Genomic DNA, 23319 nt, shown 5'->3' with positions numbered 1-23319 from the left:
TTTTCTCCTTTTTTCAAAGTTGTTTTAAATCTCCTGGAGAATAGTGGTCAACCCAAGGCAGTGAGCTTGTTAAATGTGCTTTGAATGTGTCAAGTATTTATCTTGGATGTCAAAATAAGACAAAGAATTTTGAAACGTATTGTATAAAGAACTTTGATGAAGGGTTGTTAAGGTAACTATGTTATCGTGTTTGATTATTTCTAGGTTTCCATCCCTTCTTCAGGAGCGCATAATAGTGATACAAGCAATAGTAAGGGTTTAGCTTGCTTGATACTTGCACAAAATAGTCAAACTTTGTAGTAGTAGTTTTACTATTTATCTGTTTAAATGTATTTAAATATATGCAAACACAACAAAAAAATTGTTGATGCAGGTGTAAAAAAGGAGAGGATATATAAATAGGGTTATTCTAGTTGAACAAGCTTCTTGTCAGGGCGTCATGTAAAGCGTTTGTTAACTGTGGGATATCTGAAGGGTCTTGTACTAAGCGAGAAGGAATACAAGGGGAATTCTTTAGTAAAAGAGATTCTTTCGGTGAGTCACTTGGGCATAAATTGATATTTGCTGCGTTCGTAAATGCCTGTAGTTCGTCTTGATCGATCTCTTGATGGTAAAAGTGAACAGGTACAAACTCTGGATTTCCGTAGAGTTGGTTGATTTGTCGTACAATTTCAGGTACCGCTTCCAATTCACGCCATGACACATGAGATGAGCATATTTGTATCAGGACAGCGTTATTTTTCCACTGAGGATATTGACATAATAGGTTAGCAAAGGCGGCAAGTGTATAAAGAATATTGGCTGCGCTGGTATCTTCTTTAGAGAGGATGATTTGCTTGTTGGTAAATAGATCTCGTATCGACTGAGATCTTTTGCTGATTGCGTCTTTCTGTTGTGCAACTTGCTGATTGGATATAGGTTAGTTATGGTTAGAAAAGAAATATTTAATTCTTTACCTCCAGTTCTGAAAGATTATATGTTAAAAGAGGCGTTTCTATCATATAAATAAAAAAAAAAGAAAAGAGGCAAAATGAGGGCTTTTTTCTTGTTTATAGTTATTCTGCGCTTACCAATTTTGTGGTCTGCCCGTGTTTCGAAACAGTATGATGTCTGATCTACATAAAGCACTTTACATGAATAATGTCACGAAAGAATAGGGGAGAATATTTTCTTACTTGACGCATCAGCCATTTCCAAAGTATTCAGCTCGGCTAAATTTATCCATGGTGAGCTATTTGGCAGCAAGAAGTATATTACTATAAATAAGCGTTTAGTTGCCCTTGTTTTAATCTTATTTGATTGACGTGATTGTTTTGATTTACATTTTTTGATAAAAATGTTGGTTTCTTCATCAAAATAAGCGCTATCAAATTCCAAAAAACTAGATAACCTGCTTATTAAGTGTTTTTGGTTCATTGTTAATTCTGACAATAGAATGTCAGTCAGGTGGATTGATTGCTTTTTGTTGACTAATAATGGAAGTGATGGTATCTGTTCAATAGAAAATGACATGGTTTGGTTTAAAATGAAAAGAAAGAAAGTAAAAAGAGGAATAAGAGACTGAAAGGAAGTTTTATTTAAGGGAGGCCTGAAAAATGGTTTATGCACAGATCTTGATGGTCGGGAAAAACAGGTTTATTTTTCCGATTAGATAATGAGCCCATAAAAGGCAACCAGCTACGCAAACCCTTTTCGTAAAAGGATCTTTAGTGATCCACGTGGCTCAAGTAACATATTGCATACTGTTTACACTCTATTCGCATAATTCAAAAATTTATAATACAAAATATACAAAATACAACATTTTGGAACAATCTTGCTTTCATTTGAAGTGGTGTTTCATGCTTACGTGTCTTTTTCCTAATTTATTAAATGGGTTATTGATTATGAATTAACCTTTTAATTCTATCTTTGTATCTAGCAACAAGTTCTCAAATGAAAGGGAGTGTCTTACTTCCGAATCATTCCTATTCCATCGCTTACCTAAATAAACGCCCTCGGCTAAAGGAAAATCATATTATCTGGGTCGGAAAGAGTTTCGGATGGTTTGTGTTCTCGAGTATCCGCTATGTCATCATTTGTTTAAGGCAAAATTAATTAGCGCCAGTAAAGAAGTTTAAAAGAAACAATATTTATAAAAGACGAATGCTCTATTGCTACTGATGTTTTTTATTATATATAGATCCACTAAAGGTTTATGTTGTCAGCAGAGCGATAGAATGTTGTTTGACTACTTCTTTCAAATGATGCCTCTACTTCTACGGCTAGTTAAAGACAGATCAGATTTACAAGCTATTTGATTGGCCTTTGTACTTGCAAACAAAAAAATACGAACCAGTTTAGAAACAAGCTGGACGTCACTCATGTCGAGACTCATGACCTGAATGCTGTATCACAGGCGACACTGAAATAATACAATGATCCTAAATATGCGCCTTAACTCATTCTTTTTTTTTAAGCGTTTTTAAATAACTATTGAAAATGCTCGCATATGAGTATTTTCTTAACCCAAACTCATCCGCTATATGTTTAATATGTTTTATATATTTTGACTTGACAAAGTGTGCTAATTGAATCCTTGGCCTCTTTGTTCTCACTGTTAAGAAATGAATCGTTTATTGCTGTCATATACGAGCACTAAATCTTAAATATGCGTACTTTAATGAGTTTGATTGTTGTTTATGCATTTTTGATATCAAAGAACTCATTTTGCAAAAGTGGGTTGTCAACCGTTTTTGTATCAATAACCAAGAGCGTAGATTGGCTTAATATGAATGCGATCCTTTCCAGTCTTTATATTTTCTAAACGTAGAGCACGGTAAAAGATGCTGCATTAAAAAGGGGAGAGAAGATGACCCATGGGCAGCCTGTATTTCTACTTTTGTCTATTTGTTTACCTGGTATTTCTTTTTATAGATCTTAATGAGAAGCGAAAAATCTGGCCAAATATGGTCGAACGGAAGGATGACAGAGATGGGGGGAAACAGTAGCCAAAATTTTCTCTTTTTCCCTTTTCTTATTTTCTTTTTTATCAAGTGTGATCGACTATAAAATGGGTGCCTTTCCAAGCTCAGAGTATAATCCATACGACTATTATTACCGACAAAACTATGGATACAGTAACGGATATGATGTAGGATAACGATGAAATAGGAATGCATTACTGATTCTGTTAAAGTATTATCACAGGTATTACAATCCATACTATCCAGCTGTTTCTTCTTCTTCATCTATGGCTAATAACTATTATCAATATTATCCTTACGGAGCACCAACTAGCTACAACTATGGTACACCAGCTTATTATGGTACACCTTATTCTACCAACATGTACGGAACATCATACCCCTATGGCTATGGAAGTTATTATCCTACTAGTTATCCTCAGCGAACATACTTTTAAATATAATTCACAATTTATATACCACTTTCCTCATGTTATGCTTAAAAATATAGTATATATTACTGAATATTTCATGACATAGGGAAGATGATGATGTGTACAAATATAATACATATGTATGACACACACATCTGTTGACTCTTTCCCTTTAACGAATGCATAATGCTTTTCCTATTTTATTTTTATTATCTCACGAATATGATCTTTGCGTTTTTTTATTATGAATATTTAAAACTAATTCTTTTGTTAGTATTCTTCATGTTAACACATACACACAACTTGATCATGTCGTCACAAAGACTCGTTATTGGCTTATGTCATTATGTCTAGAATTTCCCAACAAAATGTCCTCTACTCTCCCTCTCTCTGAGCCATGCCTTATTTTCCACAAGTTCACAGTAAAAATACTTGGGAGTAGAAGTTATTCAAAACTGTGGCTATTGAAAAGGGCTGGCCTAAAATTAAAAAGCATGTCAGAAGAAACCCATTCACCTTCTTTAGACACTTTGACATCTCAAACTTAAGCTGCTTATTAAATAATGAAGAGTAGGTATTTACTTTATTTGTTTCCAAATATAACATGATATAATAGTTACTAGTTGACTAATAGCAACTTTCTCTTCTTCATCTAGTGTGTATGGCCCTGATCTATCCTCTCTACTGTTGATGCTAATAGTGACCATTGCCTCAGGTTTATATACTATACTGAAGAATGCCGGTATATGGTTGATAAATAATAATAATTGTCTGGTCTCTGCCGTATAGATTTCTCCAGACATACCAACATAAAATAGCTTTAAATAATCCAAAAGATCATTCCAATCAATACCTCTTAGATCCAACATTTTGGAAAGCAAAGGGTCTATTTTACGTAAATCAATGGGGCTGAACTGAGAAGCCAAGTCCACCAATTCATGAGGTGACATGTTGTTTACTGGGTGGGATGCAGTAATCTCATATAGTTTGTTCCAATCATTTTCACGCCGATAATAGTAAATAGCCTTTGGTTAATTTAGTAAAAAATCATTCATTCAATATGGTGCTTACCTTATTTGCCATATCGCTTAACTTGGCTTTAGCTGCATTAAAGACATCTCTCATAGTGATGCTTTGAGGTTCAAGTATTTCATCCAGAAAATTATGATATCGTCTCGGCCTGGCTTTAAGTGCTTCTGACCATGCCTTTCGAGATTGTTCTATACTATTACAGCAATCCATACCACGATAAGTAATAAGAATAAAATACTGCAACGTTACTTTATGCATATTGACATGTGGCTCTCTTCCGATAATCTTTTTGATAGGATTAGGACCAGACATATCAAAGCTTCCTTGTTGATGTGTGCTTATACTATCACAGCGTTGTCTACTGTTGCTTTCTTCTTCTTCATCATCCATTGGACATATTAGCAGAGTATAGCGGAAGAGAGAAGTTTCAGTATCTTTGTGAGTTAAATGCATATCAAAGGATAAGTCGCTTGAAGATACAAAGCAAGCAACTGGATGGCCGTTTCTTCTTAATGCCCCAAGACCAAGTTTTGAGCCAGAAGCAAACATCCAGGACACAAGGCTATCTTGTGCGTCTTCCACAGGCATTTCATACGTGCCATGAATCATTCTGTTTCTAGCATAGATAGCAGGACGATCATAAATCAACGCAATATTCTTTATCATGCTCAACAAATCCAAGGATGGTGGCAAAAGATCAACATCGTCCAGACTGCGTTGAATGTATCGAAGGTGAAAATCAAAAACAAATGAGTTGACATGTATCCTTTGCTTAAATTGGTCACATTCACCCATAAAGTTTTGAAAATTTTCTCTGCCAACTTCCAAACTTTGATGTGAGTTAGGCGAATACTGCAATCGACCATATCTACGATGTAACGTATACAAGGTTACAGAAACAAAGGCGCCAGTCAATCGAGCTTCACACATGATTGACCCTCCTTCAAAAACTTGCAGTAGATATACAACTGGCGAATTAACAGAATAGTTCTCGGCAATGGTAAACTGGGACAAATATGTTTCAAGTTCGTCTGGCTGATCATTCGATGGGCCATAAACAATCAAGTGCATTCCTATGCCTTCGAGGTAGGAAGCGTACTCCTTCATGAATGTACGTGCAAGTCTTTCGTACCATGCCGTCATCTCCTCAGATTTACCAAAGTTGTCTATCAACGCGTTATTGAGCTCAGAGGTGAGGGAAGGGCCTGCAGTGATCTCAGAGAAAATAATGGGTGTTCTACAGAAATGCAGCAGCCTTGAAGCCTTCAGAATTTCTTGAAGTTCTGGTACGGTCATCATTTCATCAACGGTTCTTGTTTGTCCCGAACCGTAGTAGCGCTCTGCCCACTTTGTATACACTTTAAAGGCTTTTTCATGAGCTTCTAAGGGCTTCGACCTTGAGAGATACATGTGCAAATAGGGCTCACCGTGGCGTACGAGATAATCCGTGGAATAAGGAATCTTGTTGAGCTCAATAGGTCGGGCATATGTATCACGTAAAACAGTGTTCGCATCAGCCATTCTTGCTGCTGAATAGATAACATCGCCTGTTGAGCCGTTTGTAGATCTGGAAGCTGTTTTACAAAGTCTGGCATTGTCAACTATATCAAAGATGTTGTTGGTTGTAAAAGACATTATATCAGGGGTCCCTTGTTGCTGCTGTATCTTGTATCTGATGTTAAATTCGTATGTATTCTTTATCAGTTGTTTCAAACTTTCAAAGTTGACTATAATCTGATTACTGGGTTTAGGGCTACATGGGTTGCTGTTTCGCTGCTCTGTAGAGCTTGCAGTGCTTTCAATAGACGGAATAGAGGATGACGAGTCAATTTGAGTTAATCGAACAATGGTGTTCGCCAGACTAGGCGACTTTGCACTACTGTTACTTGAAATATTCTGAACTTGCGTCAGTGCGGTATGCTGCAGAGGCGTACTGAGATTACTTGCAGAGCTGTTGCTTTGTACTAGTGACGGCGGCGTTAAACTGCTTATACAATTACTGTTATGGGCCATGATCTTTGACATTTTGTCAGTATGATAGAACAATCCCAGCTTTTGGTGTAGTATGTTGTTTAAGCTCATGTGTCGAGTCTCTTGCAGTACAACGTTTTTATACATTGTATTGAACACATGGTCTGAGAAATTGTCAGAGCAATTATAGGCATACATTGTCAATTCAGAGACGTCTATTGTCATTAACGTAAAGCTATGAAAATTTGGCGTGTCTCTATATTCACTCCCTTTGTGCTTCGAGATGAATCCAGGTAATGGTTTTGACGTACTTGATGCAAGTGACTCTTGTCGACTATGAATACTAGCAGTATCTTCTCTTCTTAATGAAAGATCCTTTCGATTAAACAACGCTAGTTCTTCTTCAAACAAACTCAGCGGGCCCCGAGATTTTTGCGACATATCCATAGTTTCTGTACTAAACCTTCTACTAGACGGCTGCGAGTATTTGCTAAGGACTTCTGGAAGACCGCTTATGATCAAATACTTGTAGTTTTTATGGTCAAATGTTGGCACTTCATGTAGCTTTTTTTCATCTTGATTACATGCTCGTCTTTGCTTGCCTAATGATTCATCTTGAGTAATCTCGGCCGATGGTCCTTTTCTCGATAAATAAGCAAAGCTCTTCTTTATTCTGCTACGGATCTTGGGGTATCGCTCGTCAATTTCATCTTCTTCAGGTAACATGGTGTTTTCGAATGATTTTTCAAAGACTTCAAATGGATTGTATAACCGATAATTTGGTATTGAACTTGCACGATTCATATCACCAAAAATACCATCTAAGCTAATAGACAATTGTGCTCGAGCGATAATAGGATCTAGAGATGCGTGAATGTCTTGTAGATCACACTTTAGTTGAGATACTAGGCCATCAAAATACCATGGTGTCAAACTAATCTGACGTGAAAACTTTCGAACGCTTGGACTTTCCCATTTAGACGCCTGTTCAAGGATGCATATGAGTAGAGAAGCGATCGTCTTAAACTCATCTTCCAGTTTAGATTTCCTAGTTGAGGTACCTGGAGGTATATATGAAATGGATGTTTCGATTAGATAGTCGCAGATGCTTTGCTTGAATGACCTGTAGATGACTTCATAAATATGCTGCACTTCAAGTTTACTGTAGGTCCATATATCAATGCAAAGCCTATAACCTCCATGGTGTCCATTTGCTTGCTCAAAGTTAAAACTGAAGCAATCCTTAAGCGCCTTCAACGTCAATCGCTGTCGCTTATTTAAGGTGGATATATCATTGTCAAATACGGTTTTTGAAAAAACGATGCCATTATCATCAGTGACTGTTAGGCATATTCCTGCAATGCCTTCACCTACTCTTTGCTCAAATGGCAGATATGTACCAGGTGCTCGATTTAAGTAATTATAATAAAACGCCAAGCTTAAGTAAGACCACTCTTCTGCCAACCCGGTTTTGCTTGTGTCCTCACTCTTGGCATGATATGAATCACCTAATCCAGAGCAACCATCATAGTGCAGGATATGGTGTCTCTTCACCGTGCTCGCAAGATAGTTTGAGTGGAGAGTGTGTAGAGAAGGGTATGTTAATATGTTCTTTCGCAAGATCTTTAGAAACAGAGACATGTTGCTCACCAAACTGGGGATGCAAAGTTGTTCCTGCAACGCTGGCTCCCGTTCAACCGGTAAGATAAAGTCAACGTCTGCACGAGATAATCTGGTTGTAGGATTGCGTATAAGAAATTGCTGAACTTCTTTCAAAGTAATTTCTGATGTGATTCTTGACTCAATCATCTCCACAAGGCCTTCAATGATATAGGAATCAGCCTCAACGCCATAAACTTCGAGAACAAGCTCTCGCCCTTCGTACTGTTTGCTCAATTTCTTCCCATTGGCTGGTGATGAAGCAGATGTTCCTATGTCTGTCGAGCTTGGGCTATTTTTTGGACTTGGCTGTTGACGATCGCTAGTAATGCTTCCTTGCGGAGAAGGCTTTGGATAAATGTAGGATGGGTGACGAGTTCTTGTATGTGAGGTGCTTAATATGCTGTTATCAGGATTGTTGATAAGAGATGTACCATAAATGGATTCAGGCTGACTAAGTAAACTATCTTCTGCTGCATAAATGGAAGGTTCTATGGCACCATCAGTTATCATCGTATTGACCTCTGAAAGCAAGCAATAAACGACAGAGTTTTTGTGTGAAATGACAAACATTCCAGGCTTGTTTTTCACAAGGAAAGGTAATAATGTGTCTGTCATGAGTTTGTTTAAAGCCGCGTTGGGCTGCAGTCTCCAGTGTAATGGAAATCGCTTTGTGAATACGATATCGCATTTAAATTGGCCAGGTACAAACTTTCTTGGTGGTGAAACGCTAGCTTCTTCTCCTGAAGTTGATAGTATATCCACCAAATTATTGTTTGTACCAGTTATAGGATCTTCATCTTCTTCCGAACTCTCTTCTTCCGATGAATACAGTTGCTTTTCACCTTCAACTGGAGCAATAAGGTATTTGCTATTTCATGAATTATAATCTAGTTTATACAATTTGGGCGGCATAAAGAAATTCATACCTGCAAATACGAGAGTCATGCAAATGTTGCAAAAGAATCAACCTATTCGTCCGCTCCATAACTTCATTCACCATTGACTTAGTAATACGAATGATATCAGATCTGTTTACTGACTGTTGAACCTTGGAATAAAAGTATATTTGAACACTATGTGCTTGAGGGATTAACAGCAGCCAATAGAGCTGTGGGTGAACAGGTTCTTGCTTCACTATTTGCCTTGAACTCTCTTCTGATGTTTCTGGTTCTAAGATACTTATTCCTAAGCCTTCACAGTACTCATCATTACTTCGGTCATCGTCATCACCTTGTCTTTCTCTTCTTATACTAGTAGTTATGTTTAAGCCATCACCATCAAACACATCACCTTCTTCATCTATGTTATGCTGACGCGATATATGCATAGGCTCAGACTCATTATCACTAGCATAAAAGCAATCTCCTACACGAATTAATCGATATGGCGTATTGTTTTGTTTCTCGATTTCTTCAAAGAAGATACGACGACTTTCCTTTTGATTTTTAACAAATGCAAGAGGAATGAACATAGTCGTAGGAAAATCAACAAATGGGTTCTTCTTTTTCAACTGTGCTTCAATATAACGAATAACATTTTCTGTTACAGGACCAGATCTTAATAATCCATGCATGATCTCTTCAGTAAACAGCCAAGTTAATCTAGCTTCAGTTTCAACAAGGGCATCTTGTTTATCTTGGCCAAGTGATGGTAATCTTGCTCGGTGAGCCTTGTCATCGTCCAAGAATGACCTAATTTCATGACTATTGAGCTCAACAACGTATACATTGATTGTAGACAAAATATAACATGGCACTTACGTCTGATGCTGAGCTGCATTGTCAGCAGGACAGTCAGATAGATGTGATAGTATAGTATTCGGTGGATCATATTCTGACTGTGGAAGCGTTATACAAACCAGATGGAGGGTAGCAGTTGTACCATCAGCAGAAACTATAGGCGAGTATTCTGTGCCAATATATTTTGGTTCAAAGTTATATGGCGTTCCGTTATCTAATTTGCCCACATACAAGGAAGGAAGGGTGTTCAAAGGGAACGTAATTTCTGTAAACCCAGTCCCATCGGGTAATGGTTTGCGAAGGGTGCAATCAAGTCGAACGAAAAGCGGATTTTGAGCACACATCACAACGTCTGCCAGGTTACTTGGCTTTTCCCCTGATGACAATGATAGACCAAGCTTCTGTCCCACCTTTGCAAATGGAGGTCTATAGCAGTACATATTTGTCCATTCTGAATTTGAGATAATAACTGGCTCAAAATAGTGTCCAAGGACTGATATAAACCGCTGATTGATTGATACAAGCTCTTCTTCATTAATCCTTGCATGTCTGTTTAATAACGTCTGTACATTCAAATAGCCAGTGAGGTCTATGTCTAAATTTGATTCATCGCAAATCTCTAACACCTTCTCAAAGTCTTCAGAATCGACAGCTCTTCCATGTAAAAGACAGGTGAATACGGACTTTACAAAGCTCCTAGAATAGATTTGTGTGATGCTCTGCATCAATCGAAGAGTTCTATCCGACAAAGGCTCCACTGGAAGTGTCGTCAAAAGTTGTCCTCTAAGAAGACTTGGTCTTAACGTAGAACCCAAACTTTCTATCCATTCCTTTGAAGACGCAGGGTTTATAGGCTGGATTTTTACTTGATAACTGGTACTTAACGGGTTACTGCTATTTCTTGAAATCTGTCGATGGCATTCAAAGATCATCAAACTGATTCTATCGAGTGGATGTTGCTGTCTATCCTGGTTTAACTTGGATTCAAAATGATTTAAGCCCTTTACGACTGCATCCAATCGAGGCATCAGTATCAAAACAAAGGCCGAAGGATCAAATGTTTTGATAAAGCATCGAAGATCACGAAAATTTTGCGCTACAAACAATGTACTTTGAGTGGCAGCCACTTCACTTGTTTCTATTAAATCTTTGATTAGGTTAACATAAAAGTCGTCACCATTTGCCTTGTTTAAAGAAAGAGTTCTGTCAGCTATAGCAAACAAAGATTGTTCAACATAATAATGAAGTAAAGCAATATCTCGTAACACAGGGCGTAATTTTGAGATATTGTCTCTTTCATTGAAGAACAGCGAATCTGGCCTTGGACATGCACATATTGTATTCTTCTCACTGTTCCAGTCTAAAGGTGTTGATGAATTTAACGAGTGCAGAGAATTGGCAAGTGGAGATCCAAGCGGGCTGAATCTAGAAGCTGTACGTGATCTGGTGCCAGTCGGGTTACGTCTTCCGTTTCCGAATGCATTGTCGTGTTCAAGTATCGGATATGTCTGCTGTGCGTATGTGTTACTAGAATTCGTTGTTAAACTAGCTACTGAAGATGGATCTCCAGCTTCCAAAGGATGATAATGTCTATCATAATTCGGACAGGAGTAAGTAGCAATAAGTAAAGAGCTTAAACGAAGCACAGATGAGATATTAAACAGTGACGATTTCTGTATCCACTTAGTAGCGTTTCTAAAGTCATCTTCTTGTTCTAAGCGATCCACTAATGCATTACCAACAGTTGTGAATATGCTTTGACCAAAAGCATAGAGAATATCAAACGTGATTAACGGTGTAATAATGCTTTTATCCTTTTCAAACACTTCGTTTTGTAAAGCTTCTTGCGGTTTAAACGTGTTCTCATTTGACCATGGTTCAACCCATACTTCAGTGGTAATGGCCTTTTTATAGTTATCCTTCCAAATGAAATACTGAGCTGAATAAACTGATTGATTTGATGTAGTGATTTCTTTATAAAAATGACCAAACGACTTATTGAAAGAGAGCGTATTCCATTTCTAAATAAAGGAGTTAAAACCAACAAGCTATTGTTGTAGGTATTTTTTACATTTTCTGATCTATTAAACACGATGTATTCAAACGCCAAGTCTATTAGCGGAGTCAACGTTTTGTTGTGAGACCCTATATCATTGTGAACATCTTGTATATCCCAATGCCAGGTTGTCTGCTGCAAATAGTTCCTAACAATGAACTCTCCAGTCAATATAAATGCTGGATTAATAAACCATAGTGATTTAGTTGATTTATTGTCCTGATCGCCATTTTGCCTAGATGCAAGATGTAGAGTGTCACGTAAAAGCAAATCAGAGAGTGGACGCATGGTGATAATACTTGAAAAAGACGCATCAAAGGCTTGATCCGCGTTTATAGCATCATATACAGGCTCGCTTACTCCTGAATCCATAACAGAGGCTTTATCGTCTTGCTTGCAGTTCAACATGTTTAAGATGGTGTCAACAGTCAGTTTACGAGAATTTGCATCCATATTGAAAAACATGAACTTTAGGCATATAAGTCTATCAGTCTCTCGTAACACTCGTAATTCACAAAATTGAGGAGTAGCGTGCTTAGGACTGATATTACAGTTCTCTATTGACTGATGTGAAGCAAATGGTTCATTTGAGTTGAGTACTTTTATATATGTTTGTCGATCATCACTCATAAAGCTTGACCATTTCTCCAATTTTGCATACATTTGAAAAAGAGTCAGCTCAGTTTCGTCATACTCTATGTTGTCATCCATATAAAGGTTCATAGAATCTGATAAAGAGGGCGGTTGATAGATAATCAAATTGACAGATACTTCATCATACCAACACATGTTGAAGGCACGAATATCTGATCGGTCAAGCTTTGCCCAAAGTGTACTAAACTTGGCTAAATGATTCAGCTGCAGTACTGATTGTTCCGGGTTATTATGTTGAGACTTTTCTGCCTGATTAAACTGTAATAACTGCTTTAACATGTTATCCGAATCAGCAAGCCTTTCAAGAAGTCGTTTCATCTTGCCAACTTTAATAAAGCCTGGTGCACTTGACAGATCCATGGTAGTCTTTGCTCCTTGTACAACCAACATTTGAGTTCTTCTTTGAAAGGAATCCCAGTTATGCAGCATGTGAGAGAATGATGTTGTTGCTCTCACAAGGATTTCTGCCTTTGGTGCACGCATACAATTAAAAATGCTGTCAATGTTTTCTGAGCTCGGTTCTTCAGGAATATGAACCATTTTTTCTTGATTTAAAGAGATGCTTTTCAAGTATCTTCGTAAAAAGGAAGTCCATAGTGACTTTATCCTGTACTCAACTGTGATTTGGGGCTGCCAGCGCAAGATGAGCACAATGACCACACGCTCCTTTTTTTGGAAATTATCTGCCGTTTCTGCTATACTTGCCGCCTGCAGATTATTATTCGCTGCAGATTTGACTGTGGACTTGGGGTATTCATCAAACAAAGAGACAGAGTGTAGTATAAAACCTTGCCGAAGCCTTGCCCGCATAAAATGCCAGCATTCTGTGGGTAGAAAATATTCTTTATATTTCAATAATCCCATATCTTCATTGATAGGTGCCGCAAAGGGATCCCAGGGGAATACTCTTTGATAGGCTGATTCGTTCCTAGCGACATTATGCGCTTCATCATTCGCTTCCGATTCGACATTATCACTCTTCTTGTTCTTTCTAACCATGAGTCGTGTTGTGTTCACCTTATCTAAAGAGATCTCATTTAAGAGTAGTTTGTGATGATAAAAATTGGGCGAGTTAGAAGGTACGTTTGCTGCATCTTTCAATATCGGCAGACAGTCATCAGCAAACATAAAGCTACCATTGGTAGCAATTGTTACAAATTGTAGTATTTCATTATCAGGAATAAAGCCAAAGTTTAATCCAGGGAAAAAACTTGTGGCCTGTCCTATTTGAATAACACTGCATGAAACATCTTCGCTTGTTAGCTGTCGAATGGCCGTCTCATCAGCTACATTTGATTTCACCACACCATCCGTAATCAATATGATCGATCGCTTGCCCCGCTTGGGTACTAATTCTAATGCGAATAGACCTGCACGCAATATATAAGACAGAGTACTTCCTGTTTTTCCAACTCCCCAAACATCTTTCTTATTATGATCCTTGGACGTTGATCGCTTATGTGATACTATACTAGAACTAGCAGCACTGGTAACAGAAGCTGTGGCGCTAATCGTGTTGGGAGTAGCGGATGTGCTGGCTGAAGGTATATTACCAAGCAATCCTGAAGAGTGCTGTCGATGATGCTGTCGATGATGGCTATGATGACGATGATGACGACTGTGGTGAGAAGGACTGCTCGAATTTTTAATGCTGCTGCTTGCTTCAGATCTTTGTTGGTCAAATTCTTTGGTATTCGCTTGAGTTGTGTTTTGTTTTGATGACTGCTGCTGTTGAGCCTGTGAATCTCGTGTAGATATGCTGTAGCTTGAGCTTGTATTGTCTTCTACTGCCTGTGAGTGATCACTCCGTACGTCAAGTTCATATCCTAACTTTGATCTTTTTATAGTCAACTTCTTTCTAAATTTGCCCAAGTCCATTATAAAACTATCAATTGCATCATGTAATACTTTCAACACACAAGATACGTTGCTTATCGACACTTGTATATTTTGGATTAACACTCGCATAGTAGGGTATTCCGCTAATATAGGTATCACATTCATGTTGGATCCAAACTGAGAGCACTCTGCAATAACAGTAATGTAGAGAGTATGTTCAATCTATAATAAAGTCAGATTATATAGTCGATCTACATCTAGTCATACCATTATAGGTGGACCATCTGTTATATCCAAAGAAAATGGCTGTACTAATCCCAAAATGACATTTTCCAGCCTATTCTATTCGTTTAGTTGTGTGATACAACATCACAGTAAACCTACACTTCATATGCATTCTTCATCATCACTTTTCCAGTACTTGTTTCTATAGTAGCTAAACTAGAGCTTAAATCAACCATAAATACCATGTGTTGTTCCTTTGTAATCACTAGGAGCTTTGTACGAGGCGTCATGATATACATCTTGTTATTTGTATCATTGTTGGCCAAAGGTAACAGTTGACTGGAGATAACTGGTGGAGTCAATGTTCCTTCTGTAGCTGGAGATACTGCGACTGTGGTAGGAGGTGATGTATAATAACCTTCTTTCGGTTCCTTTCGTTTCCTTTCCCAGACAGGTTTGACGTTTCCTGAAAGGTACAAAACTTGATATTCCTAATTTTGTTATCAACAAAAAGCAGTCGAACCACAAGGACAAGCTTACATTGTAATTACTTGTTGTTAAAGGACAAAAGAGATGCTCTAAAAGCCATAAGGAAATTTCATTACGGGTGGTATATAAGCTGGTATTTCGCAGTAGTACTGCAGTTCTTGCTTCGATAACCTAGAAAATAGTTCAGCGTTTTATGACTAGACAGAGTAGTTAAGGAACCTTTGTATCAGCCGAAAAAGGCAGCACGCTTTGTTGATTATGACTAAAGTATAACTGATGAGAGAAATGTGATAATAACAGCATAGAGTGCTTTAGGTACCTTTCCATCAACAAGTGTAGCTGGTTGTGTGAATTAAGAATGAAGAAGGGGTATACAACAAAGTAAAAGAAATACAGTGAATCGGATTAAGAAATCGTAGTCGTAGTTAATATTTATTAAGTATATAATCATTATATGACAATAATTGCTATTCTATCAAAGTGTCTTGCCAAGAAGGATTCACATAGTGTTCGTCTGCTTCATTCTTTAATTTAGTATCACAAGGCGAACCTAAGATCATCTTTCTTTACAATATTGATCATAATCTTGATTCTCTAGTTATTAAAACATAAGTAGGAATTACACAACAGTAGAAAGATACCCAGCAAAAGAGATGAAATAGTTTATGACTCGGAAAATAAGAATACAAGTCATCTTTTTATGAACAGAGAAAGAAAAGATCTTTAAATAAGAATACAATAAATCAGCGCTGTGGGCTTGTGTACGAAATATAGTGATTATATTACGTCAAAGGATGTCCTGTTCTTTAATATAAAAGTAGAGAAATGAGACATCCCTCTCTTATCTTTTTATAAAAAAGATGAAGCTCATTTTATGCACAGGTTGGAAACAATAAAGAAAAAAAAAAAAAAAAAAATTATATAAAAGTGCTATTGATCGGTGTTTTTTAAAAAGCGTGTACGTCATTCAGATGTAATATGAACAATGCAGTAAAGATGACAAGTATTAAGCATAGGCAAAAAGAGTTCTAGTATTTATTAGGGGTACAGGTGTCATATACCAAGTTACTTTACTCTCGTGATACAAAGGATACGATTATAAGCACAGACAGCTGCATTTCACATGTTTAAAAAATGAATTAAAATCTCTTCACTTTTTTTTTTTAATTCTTTTTTTCTTTTTCTTTTATTAAAATATAAAAATGTCAAACAAGTGGTCTATTGCTGTAAGTAGTAAAGAAATGCATCATCACGCGTTATTCATTTCTTTTTAAGATTCCTGAAACACCTTCTCCAAACTATGTTATTGTCAAGAACATCTCACTTCAATCTACTGAACAGACAGGTAAGCATATGATATTCACTTGATGACGAAAGGTTATTCATTTTTGATATTTAGTCAAGGAGTTCTTTTTATTCTGTGGTAAAATTAAAGAGTTTGAATTAAAGATGTATGTTTAAATCGCACATATATTTTGCATATATTTAAACATGTTTATATAGTGATCAAGATGACGATAAGCATCAGATTGCCTTGATTCACTTTGAACGTGAATCTGCTGCTAAAACTGCCACTCTCTTGAGCAATGGTAATGCAATCAAGCTATATGCTAAAAAGATAAATTAACATATATATCTTATTAGCCTTAATCGATGATAGTCATATCGTCGCTTCTCCTTACTTTGATATTCCTGCTTCTGAAAACGAAAAGGCTGTTGATACAACTGAACATGATGAAACACAAGAAACAAAGCCTAAATCACGTATTGCTGCTGAAATCTTAGCAAATGGTTACATGCTTCAAGATCACGTCGTTGCCAAAGGACTTGAATACGACAACAAGTATAACCTCTCTTCGCGTTTGACTGGTTTCTTGAACACCTTACAAACAAATGGTATTTTTATTTTTATTTCTCTTACAAAATAATGATGATGTATATGTTACCTAACCTTAACTATGTTTTTAGTCAAACAATTCGATGAAAAGTATCGTATCTGGGACAACGTCATGAACATTGACCAAAAATACAAGATCAGTGAAAAGGCACAAAATGCAGCTCAAACTGCTCAACACCGAGCCCAAGCTGCTCTTCAGACACCTACAGGCCAAAAGGTTCACGAACTTGCCAATCAAACATTAGCTCAAATTGCTGCCGTTCATTATGAAGCCAAGAAGATTCAGGTAAGAAAAAGTTGAGTGAGCATGAAACACTTAGGGCCCGCTTTATCTAAAATTGGTATACCATGTTCATAGGGTGAAAAGTTAAAGAGTAATCATCCTGAATCGACTTCTGCTACTGCTGAAAAGCCTGCTGCACAATAATCTTTTGGGTATTCGCTTTTTTTTCTTTACTGTAATAAAAACATATGCTGTTAATGATTCTCTATTAAATTTTGTGAAAACATATGACGCTCTGTAAAATGCGGAACAAAAAGTACAGTCTTTCCGTATCACTTGTCGCGTTTGAAGTCTCTGTCTATCTTGGCCATGTTGCTGGGAAGACAGCTAAGAGGATCTTCTTTACATCCTTCAAGCTTGCACCTACTGTGAGGTTTGAAAAGCTTTTGGAACTAGATAGGTGCTTCTTCCTTTTTTTTGGTGGCATTATTATTGTGGATGGTATGTGCAACAATCGTCATGACCCCATCTTGGGTTATCGTGAAGCTGTTGAGCTTTCAATAGCTACATCGGCCACAACTTTCGTTTACATTGAAGCATTGAAAAAAGTCCTCTTCGTGCTACTGAGGCTTCGAGTGAATGATTTGGTTTTTACCTTGTTCAGTAGTGAAGCCGTAGAATGTTGTTGCATCAAATAGAGTTTTGTTAATGAACACAAAAAGGTAATACGAGAACAGGGCAAACAAATTTGAAAGATGTAGTACTTCAAGTGTGGCTACACGTTTTGATTTAGGACTGCGTCATCTTCCTATTGGTGTTAGAAGGTAGTTTAAACAGCAACCCCTGATGGTCAGGTCATACATCACTTTTTGTAAAGCGAAGAAGTCCTAGTAAAGTTTACATTCTCGTGTATTTTCTAATCTTTGCGCAATGCAGACCAAAGGCCTGAATGCAAGCAAGCTCAACTTGTTGAAAGCATTGTTTATGCAAGCCTCTTTTGTTTTTACTTAATTGCTAACTTTTCCTTTATGACAAAGTTCATTTCAACTGTTATGGGTGCCCTTCCTTTGTTTCAGTCAACTCCTCGAATTAAATTAAGTTGCTTTTTGCCTTGGTGCTACTGACAAATGAGGACAGAAAAAGAGAAATGTAAAAGAGAAAAGGTATGCATAAACGAATAAAGGATATTACATGTTAGAGTGGCTATTATGTGATTCTAAGGTGAGTAGAACAATTATTTGTACCTGAATTCCTTTTTTCTTATCCACTCACAAAAAAAAAAAAAAAAAAAAAAAACACATATCCAAAAAGAAAGACTTATTTAACATAAAATGTGTACGAGAGAAGTTGTTTTGACAATCAGTTTATAAACTTGGTTACTTGACAATTGTTACAAGTTTTTTTTTTTTCGTTTACAAAAGAGAGTCAAGCTTCTTAATATTTTATTATTTAAATAAGCATATCTATACTATACACCAACATCTATGCATTCTTGATTAAAGTAAGTTTTATGCATTTGGTTTATAAGAGGAAGGGTAGGAAGATGATTGTGCACTCACTTCTATATCTTCCGTATGATCAGCTCTAGATTGTTCATTTGGGAAGAAGTTTGGAATAAGGCCAAATACCACAAAGCAGATGGCTGTCATTAGTGGATCAAATACATAAAATGCCCATTCATCCGAAATTTGTTGTCCAACAGCAATAAAACCATATTGAGCAATACGATACACATTTCTAACGATCAATGCTGATGTAGTAATGTAAAGCACGAGTATTGCCTTTCGCTTGGGGTTGTATTGCCCTAATACATGATAGTCAAACTTTGGATTGGAGTGAACATGGTTCAATGTAAAAGCATAGCATATGAGAATGATGAGTTGAAATGCAAGGCCTAGGAACAATAGTACGAGAGCAGCGTTTCTTGATGAAGCGTTAAAGATTAATCCACCACCAGTAGCTTGTAAGATGGCAGCGATAAGTGTGCTTGTAGTAAAGATTTTCGATATTATACCAGGTCGGTAATAGAACTTTTCACTTTGCAAGTTGGCTAATTTGATGATGTGAACCAAACAGCTGTAGTTGGCCAGTGACAAAAGATTGGATGGGATGAGTAAAAAGATTGACATGGCAGTAAATGTCCCTGTCTCTGGATTGTTAATTACTTGCAACCGTAAAGCAAAAGCAACAAGTTCAAAGATGGCCAATAGGGGAACCCTTATCATGAACTTAGGAGTACCTGGGCGCCGTCGTATACTGTATACCAAGTAGAGAAACAATACAACAAAGACAGCTATTCCAACACAGGCAAGTGGACGAGAAGGCATATAGTGGAACATCGCATAGAGTAGATAGTCTTTTTCTTGATCGGCCAACATTGGACTGGTATTATTGTTAGATGACATATTTGATAAAATGAATAAAGGAAAGGAAACAATTTTTGATCTGTCTATTTATATGATAACCATTGCCTTGGCGTTTGTTACACTATGTTCCTTTAAGTGAACAAATATGGTATAATATCCCCGAAAAAATTCACGCTCAGTCAATAAACGCCACATTTATACCAGAAATGGTATATATTCACCGAAGGTTTAAAATGAAGTAGGAGTACAACTTTACTGTCAGACTTTATGTATAGATTGTATTATAAAATTGAAGATAGTATAACATCATAGCGTTTTTGCTGTGAAAAAGCTAAGCCTCTATCTCCAAATACCATCCACAAACAAAGGAAATTTCTGAACACTCAGCAATGTGGCACACCGTGAGCTTAAAGAAGTTCTAGAAACTCGACTACGTTCTTTCTGTGAAGCGCGTTACTGGAAGTTCCGTGATCTTGCAACACCCTCAAAGCATACATAGTGAGTATGTATTTTTTTTTTTTAAAAAAAATGAAAGGCCATTTCCCCCTCTCTTCTTGACATGTATTGATTGTTACTTGCAATGATGACCAACGTCATTCATATCAAGAATATGTAGTGGGAAAAGCCCCCCAAAGAAGTACCGTAATTCAAACCTTTTTTTTTTTATTTTCCAATACAAAACTGCCCAAATAAAACATCCAGTACTTTTTCTACATCTATACGCCCTGTAACTCGGCCTAATGCATTTGCTGCTAGCCTTAGTTCTTCAGCTGATAGAACGAGCTCTTCTGTAGGCATATCTTTAACAATTGATTATGATTAGCGTCATTTTATATATTCTAGCTTACTATAGCTTACCTAAGAAAGCTTTTAGAGAACGAACACACTCTTCAAGGTGTTCTCTATGCCGTGCTTGTGTAATCAATACAGGGTTATCTAAAGCCGAGTCAAATCTACAAAGATATGAGATGTGGCTCATTATGATCTTTAGCTTTTAATACCTGGATTTGAGTACGTTTAGTAATTCTGCCAAAAACCTATCAACGCCCAGGCCCGTCTTGCAGCTCATTGTCCATATATTTTTTGATTTCACTTTAGCCCTAATTCTATCTGACAGATCAACGAGCTCTTGCTGAGAAACTGCATCTTCTTTATTCAATATAACATAAGTGTTATCATCAATTAATTGCTCAACCATAGGATCAATCGATTCTCCTTGTTCCGCTGATAGCATACAAATCTTTATATCTGAAATGTCGATTCTAGTAATACACTGTTATTTATTATGCAGTGATGAATGCCTTCTTTATTACCTAGCTTTTGCCCTTTTAATTCCTTCCATTTCTATAACATCAGATGACTCTCTTAAACCTGCTGTATCGCATAGAACAACAGGAAACCCCGCTAGATCAAGTTTAACTTCGACAATATCTCTTGTTGTGCCTGGTATATTTGAAACAATGGCCGCTTCTCGTTTGGTAAGTCTATTCAAAAGAGTGCTCTTTCCTGCATTCGGTGGACCCATGATCGCCACATGGATACCGCTGCGAACAATTTCACCAATGTGGCTATCATCTAAATGTTTGGAAATCGATGTATATAATTGTCTAACATCTCTAATAACTAATAACGTTCAGCTATACATTCGAACCATGTTTCCCTGTTTACCTTCATCCATAACGCCTTCTTCTATATTTTCATCTTCTCCAAAATCTATCACCGCCTCTGTCTTGGCCATACAGTGAATTATTTCTTGTCTCCACTTTTCATAAGGTACTCTAAGTCCGCCCTTTTAGATAAAGTGAATGATCTACGCCTATGCAATCACTTTTCATCCTACCTCAGCTTGTTGTAAGGCAAGTTTTCTTTGTAATTCTGTTTCGGCGTTCAAGAGGTCTGCCAACCCTTCTAATTCAGTGAGATCCAGCTTGTTGTTATCAAAGGCTCTATTTTATGTCAACTAGGGCGCAAAAACGACACATGACTGATCTACCCTACCTCCTTGCAAATTCACCTTGCTCTGCCATCCTAAAGTCCTCTATTTCGCGTAATGCCTCCAAGACGCTTTTGACAACAGCGTTTCCTCCGTGAATTTGCAATTCGACCGAGTCTTCTCCTGTGAAGCTGCGAGGCCCAGGAAACCACAAGATCAAGCCACGATCGAGAACTTGACCTGTCTTTGGGTGCCTTATGCGTCTAAAATTGGCCATTCTAGGTTCAACTGGGCTTGTTGTCATTTTTTCTATAACCTTATTCATAGGAAAGCTTGTAAGCGTTGTCTATTATACATATCTTGCACTTTTTACTTTTTTGGCGCTTTTCCCAGATACTCGAATGACAGCAACACCAGCTTTCCCTGGTGAAGTGGATAGTGCATATATTGTCTCTGGTCTGCAAAGTGTAGTTACACTACAAACATGGTGTAATCTTTTAAATAGAAATGAAGAAAATCTGTGCATGTCGAAAAGTACAAGAAAGAAAGAAAAAAAGAAATGCAATACCCGGTCACCCTTTTTCTCTTTTTCTTTACATAGATCAAATGCAAAGTTATTATAGATTAGCGTCTCTCGTGTCAAGATCAACTCTTTTAAAGCCAAAAACAACCACTTCTTCACTCTGTCAGTTCAGATCACTAACCAAAGCGACGACTGAGAGTACAAAGCAGCTTTCTAATCGTCAAAAGTTTAAGCAGCTTCAACCATCACCTAGACTGTATGAGAAGCTTGAAAACTTGGGATTTGGAGCTTTGTTAAGAACAAAGCGTTATGCTGCAGTTTATAAACAAAAAGAAAGGAAAAAGCAGGAAAAGGGTGATGTTGTGCCTGAAACAAAATACTCGGTAAAATATAAAAGGATATGCATGTAGATGTGTCTAATTAATATATACGTAGCTTCCTCTATTATCGTTTTTTGCTGGAGCAAAAGTTCCTTCATCTATTCCTCCAGAGTCTCTTGATGAAATAGCCTTTGTTGGTAAGTTTGTATCAATGTATATCAAACAAAGAAGAAAGCTTACATATTAAAAAAGGAAGGTCAAATGTCGGCAAATCGAGTTTATTAAACAGTTTGGCAGAAACAACTATTGTGCGTACATCAGATAAGCCAGGACTTACACAACAGTTGAATTTCTTTAATGTTGGTAAATTATTTCACATGGTTGATATGCCAGGTTATGGCTTTGCTTTTGCAAATGAGGAAGATCGAGTAAAATGGAGGGATCTGGTAAGGACAAGGCATAGCACACACACACACACTGTTAGCCCTGAAACTGATCCTGTGTAGATGGAAACATATATTTCTACTAGAAAGACTCTTAAGCGCGTGTTTGTTGTCATTGATGCTAGACATGGTTTAAAAGTCGCCGACAAAGAGTTCCTCAACATGCTAAACAGGTATAGTAACCGAGGCTCGTGTAACGACTCTTTATTCATCTCATTGTAGTAAACGTGTGAAATTCCAGATTGTCTTGACAAAGTGTGACCTTGTCGTTTTACCAGACCTTGCAAGACGAATTATGGTTGTGGAAGACGATATAAAGCAAATGCGTAATGCTGTCAAGAGTGTTGTAGTTGTCAGCTCTAAAACATCTGCAGGCATAAATCAGTTTAGAAAAGAGATTTTATTCTTGATGAACCATCTTAAGCCTAGGGAATTTTATGAAGCTATTGAAGAAAAGAAGCTTGAAAAACAAACAAAAAAGAAAAGTGACAAACGCTAATAAAAATATGTAAATAAAAGCTACTTGGACTTTATGATGACGATATATATTTTATACAGTTTAACGAGA

The 23319-nt window shown here is 37.1% G+C and overlaps 7 protein-coding genes across 7 annotated transcripts; 3 read left to right on the top strand and 4 right to left on the bottom strand.

The window, feature by feature from the left end:
* Nucleotides 1-110: 110 nt before the first annotated feature.
* Nucleotides 111-1536, bottom strand: RHIMIDRAFT_36480 (uncharacterized protein). The gene is made up of 5 exons (XM_023615156.1): nucleotides 1323-1536; nucleotides 1176-1256; nucleotides 1071-1115; nucleotides 957-994; nucleotides 111-904 (listed from the first exon to the last, which is right to left on the bottom strand). Exons 1-5 carry the CDS (start codon nucleotides 1510-1512, stop codon nucleotides 410-412), a joined length of 849 nt encoding a protein of 282 aa, XP_023463976.1. The 5' UTR covers nucleotides 1513-1536; the 3' UTR covers nucleotides 111-409.
* A 1456-nt stretch (nucleotides 1537-2992) lies between these two features.
* RHIMIDRAFT_293656 (uncharacterized protein) lies at nucleotides 2993-3949 on the top strand. Its single transcript, XM_023614009.1, has 2 exons — nucleotides 2993-3133; nucleotides 3179-3949. Exons 1-2 carry the CDS (start codon nucleotides 3111-3113, stop codon nucleotides 3483-3485), a joined length of 330 nt encoding a protein of 109 aa, XP_023463975.1. The 5' UTR covers nucleotides 2993-3110; the 3' UTR covers nucleotides 3486-3949.
* On the bottom strand, nucleotides 3950-15484 carry RHIMIDRAFT_260317 (uncharacterized protein). Its single transcript, XM_023611454.1, has 10 exons — nucleotides 15366-15484; nucleotides 15266-15308; nucleotides 15098-15217; nucleotides 14717-15048; nucleotides 14600-14669; nucleotides 11855-14554; nucleotides 9805-11804; nucleotides 8971-9735; nucleotides 4451-8912; nucleotides 3950-4404 (listed from the first exon to the last, which is right to left on the bottom strand). Exons 1-10 carry the CDS (start codon nucleotides 15371-15373, stop codon nucleotides 3958-3960), a joined length of 10947 nt encoding a protein of 3648 aa, XP_023463974.1. The 5' UTR covers nucleotides 15374-15484; the 3' UTR covers nucleotides 3950-3957.
* A 730-nt stretch (nucleotides 15485-16214) lies between these two features.
* Nucleotides 16215-17786, top strand: RHIMIDRAFT_260314 (uncharacterized protein). Its single transcript, XM_023611453.1, has 7 exons — nucleotides 16215-16272; nucleotides 16322-16391; nucleotides 16446-16497; nucleotides 16550-16635; nucleotides 16691-16942; nucleotides 17015-17229; nucleotides 17302-17786. Exons 1-7 carry the CDS (start codon nucleotides 16249-16251, stop codon nucleotides 17368-17370), a joined length of 768 nt encoding a protein of 255 aa, XP_023463973.1. The 5' UTR covers nucleotides 16215-16248; the 3' UTR covers nucleotides 17371-17786.
* A 726-nt stretch (nucleotides 17787-18512) lies between these two features.
* RHIMIDRAFT_260313 (uncharacterized protein) lies at nucleotides 18513-19640 on the bottom strand. Its single transcript, XM_023611452.1, has one exon. It carries the CDS (start codon nucleotides 19569-19571, stop codon nucleotides 18675-18677), a length of 897 nt encoding a protein of 298 aa, XP_023463972.1. The 5' UTR covers nucleotides 19572-19640; the 3' UTR covers nucleotides 18513-18674.
* Nucleotides 19641-20172: 532 nt separating this feature from the next.
* Nucleotides 20173-21991, bottom strand: RHIMIDRAFT_228968 (tRNA modification GTPase TrmE; the record flags this gene model as incomplete). Its single annotated transcript, XM_023607633.1, has 8 exons — nucleotides 20173-20332; nucleotides 20391-20485; nucleotides 20534-20794; nucleotides 20846-21155; nucleotides 21201-21321; nucleotides 21373-21478; nucleotides 21531-21781; nucleotides 21821-21991. 8 exons carry the CDS (start codon nucleotides 21989-21991, stop codon nucleotides 20196-20198), a joined length of 1452 nt encoding a protein of 483 aa, XP_023463971.1. The 3' UTR covers nucleotides 20173-20195.
* Nucleotides 21992-22071: 80 nt separating this feature from the next.
* Nucleotides 22072-23250, top strand: RHIMIDRAFT_245376 (P-loop containing nucleoside triphosphate hydrolase protein; the record flags this gene model as incomplete). The annotated part of the gene is made up of 5 exons (XM_023610192.1): nucleotides 22072-22371; nucleotides 22424-22505; nucleotides 22561-22754; nucleotides 22815-22924; nucleotides 22974-23250. 5 exons carry the CDS (start codon nucleotides 22072-22074, stop codon nucleotides 23248-23250), a joined length of 963 nt encoding a protein of 320 aa, XP_023463970.1.
* Between the last annotated feature and the right edge of the window lie 69 nt (nucleotides 23251-23319).

This window comes from Rhizopus microsporus (genome assembly GCF_002708625.1).
Source record: "Rhizopus microsporus ATCC 52813 unplaced genomic scaffold scaffold_14, whole genome shotgun sequence".
Lineage (NCBI taxonomy): Eukaryota > Fungi > Mucoromycota > Mucoromycetes > Mucorales > Rhizopodaceae > Rhizopus > Rhizopus microsporus.
This window is presented reverse-complemented; position numbering and strand designations above follow the sequence as displayed.

What these genes read in the sequence shown, in the direction of transcription:
- RHIMIDRAFT_36480 (XM_023615156.1), bottom strand. Translation starts at nt 1,512, where the DNA reads ATGTCATTTTCTATTGAACAGATACCATCACTTCCATTATTAGTCAAC. An exon ending in ACGGGCAGACCACAAAATTG is followed by an intron (nt 995 to 1,070) that starts GTAAGCGCAGAA and finishes TTTATATGATAG; the next exon opens with AAACGCCTCTTTTAACATAT. An exon ending in ATAATCTTTCAGAACTGGAG is followed by an intron (nt 905 to 956) that starts GTAAAGAATTAA and finishes ATATCCAATCAG; the next exon opens with CAAGTTGCACAACAGAAAGA.
- RHIMIDRAFT_293656 (XM_023614009.1), top strand. Translation starts at nt 3,111, where the DNA reads ATGGATACAGTAACGGATATGAT. An exon ending in GATACAGTAACGGATATGAT is followed by an intron (nt 3,134 to 3,178) that starts GTAGGATAACGA and finishes ATTCTGTTAAAG; the next exon opens with TATTATCACAGGTATTACAA.
- RHIMIDRAFT_260317 (XM_023611454.1), bottom strand. An exon ending in ATGAAGAATGCATATGAAGT is followed by an intron (nt 14,670 to 14,716) that starts GTAGGTTTACTG and finishes CGAATAGAATAG; the next exon opens with GCTGGAAAATGTCATTTTGG. An exon ending in CAGATGGTCCACCTATAATG is followed by an intron (nt 14,555 to 14,599) that starts GTATGACTAGAT and finishes ACTTTATTATAG; the next exon opens with ATTGAACATACTCTCTACAT.
- RHIMIDRAFT_260314 (XM_023611453.1), top strand. Translation starts at nt 16,249, where the DNA reads ATGTCAAACAAGTGGTCTATTGCT. An exon ending in AAAGAGTTTGAATTAAAGAT is followed by an intron (nt 16,498 to 16,549) that starts GTATGTTTAAAT and finishes ATGTTTATATAG; the next exon opens with TGATCAAGATGACGATAAGC. An exon ending in TGCCACTCTCTTGAGCAATG is followed by an intron (nt 16,636 to 16,690) that starts GTAATGCAATCA and finishes ATATCTTATTAG; the next exon opens with CCTTAATCGATGATAGTCAT.
- RHIMIDRAFT_260313 (XM_023611452.1), bottom strand. Translation starts at nt 19,571, where the DNA reads ATGTCATCTAACAATAATACCAGTCCAATGTTGGCCGATCAAGAAAAA.